Source organism: Diospyros lotus, chromosome 4 (assembly GCF_014633365.1).
Source record: "Diospyros lotus cultivar Yz01 chromosome 4, ASM1463336v1, whole genome shotgun sequence".
Taxonomy (NCBI): Eukaryota; Viridiplantae; Streptophyta; class Magnoliopsida; order Ericales; family Ebenaceae; genus Diospyros; species Diospyros lotus.
Window position 1 is genome coordinate 12,755,002 of NC_068341.1, and position 12,255 is coordinate 12,767,256.

At 39.6% G+C, this 12,255-nt stretch overlaps 1 protein-coding gene and 1 pseudogene across 7 annotated transcripts; one reads left to right on the top strand and one right to left on the bottom strand.

Annotated features, from left to right (window-relative positions):
• The first annotated feature begins 240 nt into the window (after positions 1-240).
• LOC127799337 (KH domain-containing protein HEN4-like) lies at positions 241-12,033 on the top strand. Of its 7 annotated transcripts, none has more exons than XM_052333279.1 (10): positions 248-407; positions 587-765; positions 6,265-6,971; positions 7,668-8,099; positions 8,232-8,486; positions 8,743-9,075; positions 9,350-9,429; positions 9,547-9,658; positions 11,321-11,478; positions 11,623-12,033. In XM_052333279.1, the coding sequence occupies exons 3-9, from the start codon at positions 6,267-6,269 to the stop codon at positions 11,462-11,464; spliced, it is 2,061 nt and encodes a 686-aa protein (XP_052189239.1). In that variant the 5' UTR covers positions 248-407; positions 587-765; positions 6,265-6,266; the 3' UTR covers positions 11,465-11,478; positions 11,623-12,033. The 7 variants fall into 7 exon arrangements, 5 of the variants coding, with proteins under 5 accessions (XP_052189237.1, XP_052189241.1, XP_052189239.1 ...); XM_052333278.1 differs by lacking the exon at positions 587-765 and adding an exon at positions 1,111-1,327 and having other exon boundaries at positions 251-407; XR_008022600.1 differs by lacking the exon at positions 587-765 and having other exon boundaries at positions 241-407; positions 11,321-11,515.
• Positions 1,815-2,883, bottom strand: LOC127799670 (probable methyltransferase PMT26; annotated as a pseudogene).
• Positions 12,034-12,255: the final 222 nt, after the last annotated feature.

The window sequence follows — 12,255 nt, forward strand, 5'->3', positions numbered from 1 at the left end:
ATTTAGGGTTTAGGGTAATGATTGAATTCATGAAGAAAATACGAGTCGATCTCAAATAATTTAATTTAATTTATTTTCGGATGTTATTGCTAATAATATTTCTAGTACTAACCACAAACTTGTTTGGTTGAATATAAATAGAATTGTTTTTCTGTCAATGGGATAAGGATAAAGAAATAAAAAAATGGCATGATCCTGAAATTGGGCTCGGCCCAAGGAGCCCATTAGGGTTCCCATCCCAGCTGAGCTGAGAGCTGAGAGCTGATTGAAATCAGCTCAGCAACCCGTTTCTTGCCATTTCAAACGAGACAGGTTAGAGAGGAGGAGAGACGAAATACAAGGAATTAAGGGAGGGAGAAGCCAATCGAAAGAAGCCAAAGTCGCTGGTTAGGGCTGACGAACTTCAGGTAAATGTTTCCTGTTTCCTGTTCATTTCGAATCGTTTATTTCCTGGTTCTGAGATTGGGTACATAGGCTTCGACTAGAAGAGGTGGTCACTGATGGTATCTCCACTAGCAATGAGTGTTGGACATAACCTTCTCTTCTTTTCCCTTTGCCTTGGCTTTCTGTCCTTTTTCTTTCCCAGATTTGCTCTTCCCTTCCAGCTTCTCGAGCGCGGACAACATTCGTTCCCTTTTACGGAATCAATTGCCACCGAAAAATGGATGAATTCTGGATACCAGAAACGGAGACCCAATTTGATATATAACCTGAAAGATTCAAATCCAACTCGAGACCCAAATTAAAGACCTGGTCCCTATTGCAGTAAGTTGTTCAGAAAGAATTAACTTGAAGATCAAAGACCCGATTCCTAGGATTAGTAGCCCCATACAAGAAAGGATTACTTGAAAAAAAAGAGAAAAACCCTCACACAAGAAATGTTTATTCTAGTTTGAAAATGATAGTGCATGTATAATTAAAGTTGTTTAGAATGATTTGATTTATTATTAAGAGATTTCCTATTTTTTCGCTTATTATGTTACTGCAATGCATGTCATTTTTTGGCTGTGAGCTAATTCTATAACTTACCAGTTTGTACAAGCCTTTCCCCCCATCCGGTGTGTCTGGTTGTTAGTTGTTATGGTGTGGATCCCTTGAAAATGAATGCAGGAGCACCATTGGATGGTTGTTGCTTCCACTCTCCTCTCCTAGCACACTGGAGAGGCTACCAGTCAGGAAATGAAGTTCACAAAGGAGGGAATGAAAGAGTGAAACTGTGAAAGACAAATAAGGGTTGAATTATCCATGTAACTCAAAGTTAGATGTGAGAAAGGGTACAAATTGCTGTTTGTTGGACCTTTACAGTCCAATACTACTCACCATATTGGTAAGATTTTAGTTACTTTAGAATATAGAATCTTTATGGAATAAGTGTCAAAAAATGCTAAGGGTTTTGGATGAAGTAAACTTTCTTACAGCTATATGATAGGATCCTCACCAGAAATTGATAAAATCTCACAATTAACATTAAGAATCTCCAATTACAAGCTAAGAATAGAAAAAAAAAAAAAAAAAACAATATAACCTATTTGAGAGGGACTTCTCTCCCAAAATTTCTTCAGAATTCTCTAGCTACTTCTCTCTCATTTTTCACCTGTTTTTATATCTCATCGGCTCCTCCTGAGTCTATTGCAACCATGTGGGTTGTTATTCTCCACCAACCGAATTTAACCCTTTTACCCTCGTGTCCTATTCCTTGGTTGCCCTTGCCTCTCCCTTCTTTTTCTTTTTTTAACACCTCTGGTAAAACTTATGAATCAGGGGCTCTAACATTACTCCCGCCCACGAGATTCACCTTGTCCTCAAGGTGAAACTCATGAAATTGATGCAATAACGGATTGTATGGTTCCCAAGTGGCCACCGGGGGGAGAGGGGTGGAACCATTTCCATTGAATAAGAACGTCAAGGCTCCTCAAGTTATTTCCCATGCCTGACTTTACCCCCAGTAGGAATTCTGGTTTCAGCTCTGCAGTTAGCTGGTTAGGGATAATGGTGGCCTCTTGCACTGCTCTTTTAGCCTTTTGGAGCTGGAAGATGCGAATTACAGGGTGAATTGCACCGAATGGTGGTAGAGACCATTTGTACACTAGCCTCCCAATCTTGTCCTCCACCTCGTTGATGATCTTCACCTTGTCGCGAACAATAAGTTTCTTTTCTAGGATGAAAATCTGGTCAATCTCAACAACCACGACTATCAAATGGCATCTCTTTTTAACTTTGGAAAAGAGATGGTCTCGTTCATAAACTATAGGTAATGTATCTGGAGAGTTTATTGGCACCATAGTCATGATCCACACCTTCAAGTTTCTTAGAGTAGTAGCCAATCTTCCATAGATAACTTTCATGTTCCTAACATTCCTGACAGATTACCCTGTTTCTCCCCATTCCAATCAAATATTATTTAATCACCACTTGTTTCCGTGGTTGATAGTCTGTAATGAAATCTTCAGGGGTTGCTTTGCCATAGACTCCACACTAGGAACTCAACAACCAGTACGGTGGTTGTCCCACCCGTGATGGCCACTGTTCTGCCCATTTAGATCTTCATTCTGTTTTAGCAATAGGAATTCTGTGCATGCATGCTTGTAATGGCACATTGCAGGCTGTATTAGGGTCATTAGATTCTTGACAGACATGAGGCTCATTTTGTTCTCTTTCTACATAGTACTCATTCGTAGTAGGTTTTTGATTTACAGCAATTCTCATTCCAATCACTGCATCCCTGGTTATTGATACAACTTCCCAACACCTTGACTTTGTCAATTGTTTCATGGCTTGCCAAATCTCAACCTCATCATGAAGTTTGCCCAAATTCCCATCATTATTTAAGATCATTGGGATCCACAATAGAATACAAATTGAGCCCTTGACTTCTAGAAACATGCTGCCCTTCCACCATCATGACCTGCTTGGACGAGGCACCCACCCCCTCATGATGGTGAGAATACATGGGGGGCCTTCCATTATCAACCAACCCCACTTGAAATATTTGAGAAATTGGGTTAAGAATCAAACTAGCTTCCCAGACAACATGGACCGTTGATGGCGCCCCAATCATTGATAAGATGCTCTTCTTGGATGTCATCGGATTGGTTGTCCTTGGCATTTTAAATTGACCGATCGTCGGCTGCCCTTCTGCCTTGCCGGTGAACTTCCCAACCCCATTGTCGTTGGCAGCCCTTTTGCCTCGCGACCTCATGTTCTTCTCAATCGCCAATCCTCTTTCAATATGCCAAGGGACCCTACATCGTGCACAGTGGACAACATCGAAGACTCTGCTTGAAAACTAAAGTCTCTTAGTGCCCATTACTGCTGATATAGCGAGCATTCCCCTTTTAAGCGCAAATTGAACCTACGCTTCATGTTCATCTTTTGGGGCAAATTACATGGTCAGAACATTTCTTTCAAACAAAAAGCCTCCAAAGCTAGCAACTCCACATCCAACATCTACTACAACATGGGTTCATTTTCCCTATGCAATATTATGGATGACCTTATTTAAAGCCTTGTAGTCCACGTAAATTCGCCACCCACCATCCTTCCATTTTACCTTCATCGTCTGTGGTGGAATTAGGCCTACCACGAAATTCAGTGACAATTCTAGCATCTCACCCTCCTTAATCGTGTCCCCCGGCTCATCCGAGCTCTCCACTGTGCCTTTCTGCGTGAATCCTAAACGATTCTTCAGTAGCCCCTTTAGCTCTTCCCAGCTTCTCATTCTTTTTCTTTGTCTCTATTGCTCCCATTGGAACCATGAAAGTGGAACGCCCTTCAAACATAGTGTTGTTGTGTCCGTCTTTTCCTTGTCAATTAGCTCATTCACTGCAAAGTACCTATCGGCTAGGAATATCCAACCGTCAGGATCTTCGCCTTCAAAGAGGGGCATCCCCAACCATCGCCCTCGGATCTTCGGCTGCCAACCCCCATCGGAACCCCTTGCTTTAGCTTGCCACACTCCTATTTTCGATGTCGCCTCAGAATCTTGAATGAATTCGTGAGGCTGGTCTCCCAACTCCTCATTGTTCTTCCTCTCTCGTTCTTGGTCTCTCCCATCTCGTTCTCATTCAAGTGAACTATTCCAGCAAGCTCGTTACATTCTTCTCCACCGATTGAACCTCACCCCTCAAGCTGTCAACTCTCCGTTGCATGCCTTCCATTTTCCTTTTCAATTCACCTACTCGGTCTGTCAGGTTCACCATTAGAATCGGTGATCCTCTGATACCAAATTAATAGATCATCACAAGAAATTGATATAATTTCACAATTAACATTAAGAATCTCCGATTATAAGCTAAGAATAGAAAAAAAATAAAAAAAATATAGACTTATTCGAAAGGGTTTTTTCTCCCAAAATTTCTTTAAAACTAGAGTCAAATCTATCTGTGAGCTGCCTGGCCTGCCCAGGAGCCCACAACAAAAATTAAATTACTAGAATAAATTTTTTGATTATTTAGTATTTGCCTATAACAAAAATTAAATTACTAGAGTAAATTTTCTGGTTATTTAGTATTACCCCAGCCGAAACTCACTCCACCCCACCCTAATTTTTCCCAGCCCAGCCCCCTTGCCTGTAAACCCTTCTCCTTCCTCTCTCGAGCTCGCTGTCGCTCACGGCTCACCCTCGCTGCCTCTCTCTTGCTCTCGCTAGGGCTCGGCCTCGGCCCCTCTTGCTCTCGCTCGCCCTCGCACTCTGCCTCTCTTGCTCTCGCTCGCCCTCGCTGGCTCTCTCTTGCTCTCGCTCGCCCTCGACCTCGGCCCCTCTCGCTGCCTCTCGCCCTCGCTCTCTGCCTCTCTTGCTCTCGCTCGCCCTCGCCCTCGCCCCCACGCTCGCTCGGCCAGTCGGCTTCGCCCTCTTGCTCGCTGCCCTCTGATTCAGGTCTTCGTTTTACACCCCCCCCCCCCCCCCCCAACTTCCAGATTTGCTTCATTCGAGCCCAGGTATGTTTTCTCTCTTTCAGTTCTTTGATTCTCTCGATTGACGGCTAATTCTAGATAGTTTTTCTATTTTTCGCCCATATTTTTTTCCTTGTTTATGCTTGATTTGTTGTTGAAATCGCAGCATTTTTTCAGCAATTTTAAGTAAGTGATTTTCTGCTAATTTTGTGTCTGCTTGCCTATTTGACTACTGCATTTAGTTAGGAACTTAGGAATTGGCGTGGCTGGAAGCCTGAATTTGTTATTGTGAATCTGTTATTGAATATTTGAATCGACCATACTTTTTCCTTCTCTTGTTTAAACTCTAGAAATACAGTTGTTGTATTGGCCTTGCATTTGCCTCAAATTTTGAGTTGAATATTTTAATTGTTTGATTATTGAATTGTGCTATTTTTTATTTGTGTATCTTAGAATTTAAGATGAAACAACAACTTTTTGCGAAGAAAGGAAAAACATTGTTATCTTTTTTCAGAAAGAGAGATCATCACACTAGTGAAAGTACTTCAATTCATAGTGAGCAAAATCAATCTAGCACATGTTTAATGAATCTTTTGTTTCAAAATTTCGTCAAGCACAAGTTTAGTGAAAATATATTGTACTGATTTTTTGGTTACATAAAAATTTTATTACTTTAACTTTATAAATTTCAGCCCCCCCCCCCCCCCCCCCAAACCTAAATTCCTGGATTCGCCCCTGTTTAGATTTCACTAGCTACTTCTCTCTCCTTTTTCACCTGTTTTTATACCTCCTCAGCTCCTCCTCAGTCTGTTGCAACCATGTGGGTTGTTATTCTCCCCCAACCGAATTTGACCCTTCTGCCCTAGTGTCCTATTCCTTGGCTGCCCCTGCCTCTCCCTTCTTTTTCTTTTTTTAACGCCTTCGGTAAAACTTATGAATCAGGGGCTCTAACGCTATAACATTCTTAATTTGTCCTAGGAGGAAGAATAAACAAACCATGAAAAGTGGCAGTTGCCCTTATTCAATCACTACTAGGAATCTAGTGACTCAAAATAGATTGTGGATTTGCCCAAGTAAGCTAAAAAAGTCAATTGGCTCACTTGTGGAGCTTTTAAACATTAGTTGTTTGATAAGAGGATGAATCTTGTAACAATGAAATGGGCAACTGCATTTCTTTAGATTTACAGCTATTCTTACTAAAATAACATTTTTTTTTCCACATGGAAGAAATCAGTCTTCTACCATTATGTTCTTGATAACATATCCTTATTAAAAGCATGTCCTGTACTTGTTGAATCTCTGATTTTAATGAATCAGCTTCTTTGTAATTACCCATTAAAACATTTGGCTTGCAATATATGATTGTTGCAGAAATGTCAGTTCAGTTGACACCTTCAAAAAGACCGTTTGATCATAGCCATGGTGAACCCAATGGCAAAGGGAAATGGCAAAAGTCATCAAGTTTCACTTCTCAAAATTTACCATTGAAAGTGACGCCTGGCAGCTTTTCTTTTCGTGTACTCTGCCCTGTTTCCATAGCTGGTAGCGTTATTGGAAAAGGTGGCAGCATCATAGCACAGATACGTCAGGAAACTGGTGCAAAAGTCCGGGTTGAAGAAACTGTCCCAGGATGTGATGAGAGAATAGTTGTTATAATAGGCTCTGATAAAGAGGATGAAACCACTGGTAGTCAGAGCAGGGGGGATGATGATCAGGCTAACACTACCAAAGATGGTGATGATGCCAAGGAGCAAGGTGAGGATGATGAAAATAAGGAATCTATTCCCGTGGGAGATTTACAATCTGAAAAGGGAATGACACCTGTTCAGAAAGCTCTGTTACTTGTTTTTGAAAGACTTGTCGAAGGAGAAGCGGAGACAGATGGAGGGAATGAAGAGAGTAAAAAACCTTCCACAATTGTTGTAAGGTTGCTTGTGTTTTCCAGTCAAGTGGGTTGTCTCTTGGGAAAGGGTGGAAGTGTAATCAAGCAAATGTCATCTGATAGTGGGGCTCAGATCCGTATTCTTCCTAGGGATAAGTTACCTTCTTGTGCATCTCCTTCTGATGAGCTGGTTCAGGTAATTTTGGTGCAATATTCTGGGCTCACTCATATTATCCACTGTATCTAGAAGTAATTGGTTATGTTAATGAGACTGTAATATCATTATGTATTATTGTTTTGCTATGTCATGAGCAAGGTTGTTGAAATGTGTAGAAAGTGAAGCCTGGGTTGCTTGAGTAATTGACAAAAGAGTAAAATCTTTGTTGTCACATGTTTTAGAAGCAAGCTAGATGCACAGATTTGTGCATAAGATGGGAGTTGTTCTGATTTTGAACCTTAATATCCTTAGAACTTTTAATGGCAAACTAATAAAGAAATAAAAACTGTTGCAGAAAAGCATATATGACATGTAAAATAACTTGATGCTTTGCCATGCCAACAACTTTATATAAATTTCATCTTCTAGTTAGATAAAGAGGCATCTGGAAAACAAAGCAAGGATAATTATTAGGTTAGCTTTATGGAAGGCTGAAAATCATGTTAACTGGATTGATAGTTTTTAGCTTGGTTTGAGTGCTGGAAGTTCTCCACTCATTGCCTCGTTTGTAGGTCTTGGAACATCACCTAGGCTGGCATCTATGTCTAATTGAAGCACTGGGCAGCAAATATAATGACCTTAGTATGACTATGTAATATTTTCACTAATAAATGTTGTCATCAATACTTCGCCTGTATAATTTTTCTCTCATTACTGCATTACATGTTATTGCAGATTAGTGGGGCAGTGGATGCAGTTAAGAGGGCTCTTCAGCTGGTTTCTCAACAACTTCTGGAGAATCCACCTCGTGATCAGGACTCCTTTTTTACCAATTCTGGTGTTCCATCATCTCATTCATTTGGAAATCCTCTTCCAAGGCCTGACTCTTACATTCTGCCAAACTTTCCTTTCCCTGCCCAAGGGTCATCTTATGCTACTGGGCCACTGATTTCTAGACATAACGATGGTGGTATTCCTGGCCGCGTTAACCCTAGTCAAGATATCTTGACCTTCCGCTTACTGTGTCACGAGGATAAGGTAGGGTCTGTAATTGGAAAAGGAGGAACTATAGTTAAAGCACTTCAGCATGAGACTGGCTGTGAGATCAAAGTTGTGGATGGTGGATCTGATTCAGAGGAGCGCATTATTGTCATATCTGGTCCAGCGGTATGGTTTGACACATAAAAACTTGCTTAGATACCTTAATATTTCATACGAGATTTTCCCTTTAAACCTGTATTTGCTAGTTGGTACAAAAGAATCACAGTACTGATATTAGATCCCTAATTCATAATGCAGCACCCAGATGATAGAATATCCCCTGCCCAGGATGGAGTTCTTCGTGTACAGTCAAGGATACTTAGGGCTACATCAGAGAGCAAGGAGAATTCTGTGACTGCAAAACTTCTTGTATCCTCTAATCAAATAGGTTGCCTTCTTGGTAAGGGTGGCGCTATTATTTCCGAAATGAGGAAGTTATCGGGGGCGTATATTCGTATATTGGGGAAGGATCAAGTTCCAAAATTTGCATCTGAGAATGAAGAATTAGTTCAGGTGGTTGTCTGCACCTCTCTCTCACAGTGCCTGATTGTTATTCACAAAACATTAAAAATTTACATTCATATGTTGTTCTTTCAGTTGAACCCTGTAGACCATCCCCATGGGGGTGGTGAAGGGAGGGCTCGAATTGGTAGATTTTTTATTTTTTTATTTTTCTTAAATGGTTTTTTTTCTTGTATCTATCAAACCTGCCCTTTGTTTCCATGTTGGTGTTTCACTTTATACTTATGGGAACTCTTTTTCCTGACAGATAAATGGAGAATTTGAAACAGTGCAAGATGCGCTTTTACATGTCACCTCTAGGTTAAGGAACCATTTCTTCCGTGATGCATTTCCCTCTATTAATCATCCTCCAAATCCTGCCTTTCCAGATCAAGGACCTCCATTTCCTTACGTGGGGAGGAGGGAACATTCACCACCAGGAATGTATTTCAATCTAGGGCCATCATTCCACAAGTTTGATGCTGTTGGTGGCTTGCCTCCACGTGAAGGTTTCCACCCACATGATGATCGCATTCCCTTTATGCATAGACCAGGCATCCCCCCTCATATTTCAGAAAGAAAGCCAGCATGGGGTCCTCAGGTATCAATCCCCTCTCTTTTATAACGTCTCTTTGCGTCTACTTGATGACCAACTTGAGTGCCTCAAATTTATATGCAGTTGCTTTGTTGGGATTCTTGATGGGTTAAAATGTTTTCTCTATTATAATTGGGACAAAATATTGGATCTGCTGTAGGAACATCTTAGAGAAGAGAAAATTATGTGATAGCAAGACTAGTTGATTGATATTAGAGAAGCCATATGCATTAATTGTGCTATTGTTGGTAACTTTTTATGCTACCCAAATTGGTTGTAGGGTTCAATTGAAGGTGGTGGGCCTTTAGGTTTACCGGACTATGGAGGAGCTCCTCAAAGAAGGATGGGTGGATTTGGGGGGTGGGTATACAAGAGTACTTGTAGAGAAACTTTTGGTTAAATGCCCTTGTTATCAAATTACATATGAAGGCTTTACCTTCTAATTTTTATCTATTTTCTGCTGTCAAACATATCCAGAGGAAGTCATCAGGCAATTATCACAAATACCACCGTGGAAGTAGTTGTTCCTCGTTCTGTTGTTCCTGTAATTTATGGAGAGGATGGTGGGTGTCTGAAACAAATTAGGGAGGTATGTTCTTTGATTTGATAATCAACTTTCAGAGCTCTAACCTCTTCTCTTTGCGATGAAAAATAGTACTTGTAGATTAAGTATGGTCTATGATATCTAAGTTGAAGATTTCATGGAATTGCTTTTATCCATATGTAGATTAAGTATGGTTTATGATATCTAGGTTGAAAGAGCTTTCAAATGGAAGCTGTATATTTTCCTTTTAGGTTTGGTGCTCTGGGAATAATCTGCTTAGCAACATGCAGAGGTCAAGATTCAAATTATAACTTCTTGTTTTTTTCACTCTGACATGCAAAAAGATTATGGTTTATTGTTTGAATGTAATTTTCTCACTGCATTTTCTAACATCTTGAAAGAATGTGTAGCTACTGGGTTTCATACCCATGTTTCTTAATTGTTTAAGATATTTTTAGAAAATGCTGAGGTTGAAGGTCCAATAGTTATTGTTTTTTCCCTCTTCTTTGAAGTTAAAATGCACTTGTTTATTCCATGAAAATACTTCCATTACTCTGGATTTTGAAAGCCTAAAAAGAGTATTTAGCGATATGCCTATGGCATTTAATTTTGGCAACTTATATGCTTCTGATCCCAACATCATTATTGTCATTTTTATATGAAATTCTTTTGTTTACTAAAATGTGCACAGCTGTAAATTTCTTTACTCTTCATCTTGTGGTCGGTGGTTTCAATTTCATTCATGCAGGATATACTAGGGCATCAATTGTGTATCTTTTGTTGGAATCCTAATCCAATCAACATTCTTTTCATCTCTGCAATCAATATACTAATTGTTCATCCTAGAACATCTCAATGCCCAATGCTACAGTTTTTCCTTCAAGGACTTCCCGTTTAGCACTTGCCCTCATATTAAAATTTTCCTTGTAGTATGTTTTTTGGGTATTGAGTTGAAATTCATAGCTATAGTTTTTAGGCAATTGTGAAGACCGTGTCTCTTCCAAGTTTGGGCAGGTGTTTAGTGCCTAGGTCAACTTTGAATTCACAATGTCTCTTCCTAACTAATGTCTTGTCAAACCTATAACTAGGTTTGCTTTTAGGTTTGAATTGTAATAACAACCTTTTTGCAAACTAATGGTATGGTTGTGTTCCAAAACGGCCTTTCCCTGACCCTTGTAAAGTAGAGAGCCTCCTGTACCAGGGACACCCTTTCTTGAGATTGTCAACACCTGTTTGGATGTGATTTCATGGTTGAAGAAGAAATTAAAGCTAGTTATAGACAGTTGGCAAATCAGAAATGATGCAAGAGCATATTCTTTTTTAGTAGTGTTTTTATTTAGGGTAAATTGCCCCTAGATCCCCTGTGGTTTGGGTCATTTGCACAAAGATGCTTTCTGATTTAAAAATGTATCTAAAGGTCCCTGTGGTTTTCTTTTATGCTCACACACCCGCTCCGTTAGTTTAGTTTTGTCAGTAATGGCATTAATTAAAAATAAATCAAGTTAAATTTATATTTCACTAGGATTTTCGTTCCTAATTGAGTATCAGTTTTTCTTTGGTTTTGAGGGACACACTTTTAGAGGTCTCAAGTCCTGACACATACCCACAGCCCATTAATTTTTGCAATCCTGTTAGTAACACTATTATGAATTTTTATTTGGTAGACACCCTTATTGATTGGAGTTGGAAATTTTTACAAATTTTCAGATTTCAGACGCAAAAGTTACCATCACTGATCCTAAACCTGGAGCAACAGAAACTGTGATAATAATATCTGGCACACCTGAACAAACTCACGCAGCACAGAGTCTTATTCAAGCATTTGTGATAAGCGAGACAAAAGCTTCTTGATCTTTGTTATTAAGGCAAGTCTTCATGGCTTATTGTTTTATGTGGCCATAGGTAAATAACATACTAGTGATATTTACACATTCTTTTTAATCACTTTTATTACAATAGATAATTTACGCATGATACTGAATTTGTGCTGGTTAAAACTTGCTTTCCAGCTGAATATACCCTGGTGGTTGAATTCTGCAGTTTTGTCAGTCGCGGAAATGTGGTTGTACTTAACTAGGCCAAAGCCCAGACTTTGCAGATCAATCTTGACCTTGTAAAGCATCTCCCTAGACACGGTCTAGAGAGTTGCATGAAAAATCAAGTTATCAGTTGTACTTTTGGTTGGCATATAAATGTTCAGAAGCTATTGACTTGGAGTTTTTTGAAAAGTTATGCTGTTGACTTACATGTTGCTATTGGATCAGAATTTTAGAAGAAATGGATAGGACGATACTTGCCTGCCATATTGGTTCACTTGTGCATTGTTGTGTTTATTTATGAGTTGTTTTTTTCCTTCGAGGATCTAACAATGAAAATCTTGCGGTTACTCTTTAATTTAAAAGTTCGATGCACTTTCGATATCTTGCTTTCTTGGTTATTTTTGCTTAGTCTATATCTTGCTTTCTAAGTTGATGTTTATTGCCTTTGTGGCACATAGAACATACATAACTAGGTGCGACTTGTTCCATTCTGAAGTTTCAGATCCTATTGTTAAATTTAACTTTGGATTGCACTGTTGCCGTTTGGTTTTGGTTGTTGATGGCGTGTATTTATTAGACATTAGACAGAAGGACCATAATGTG

Excerpts from the sequence above, each read along its gene's own strand:
- LOC127799337 (XM_052333277.1), top strand. The coding sequence starts at position 6,267 with ATGTCAGTTCAGTTGACACCTTCAAAAAGACCGTTTGATCATAGCCAT. Across the intron at positions 9,076-9,349 it reads AGCCAGCATGGGGTCCTCAG|GGTTCAATTGAAGGTGGTGG; the intron begins GTATCAATCCCC and ends AATTGGTTGTAG. Across the intron at positions 9,659-11,320 it reads GTCTGAAACAAATTAGGGAG|ATTTCAGACGCAAAAGTTAC; the intron begins GTATGTTCTTTG and ends ACAAATTTTCAG.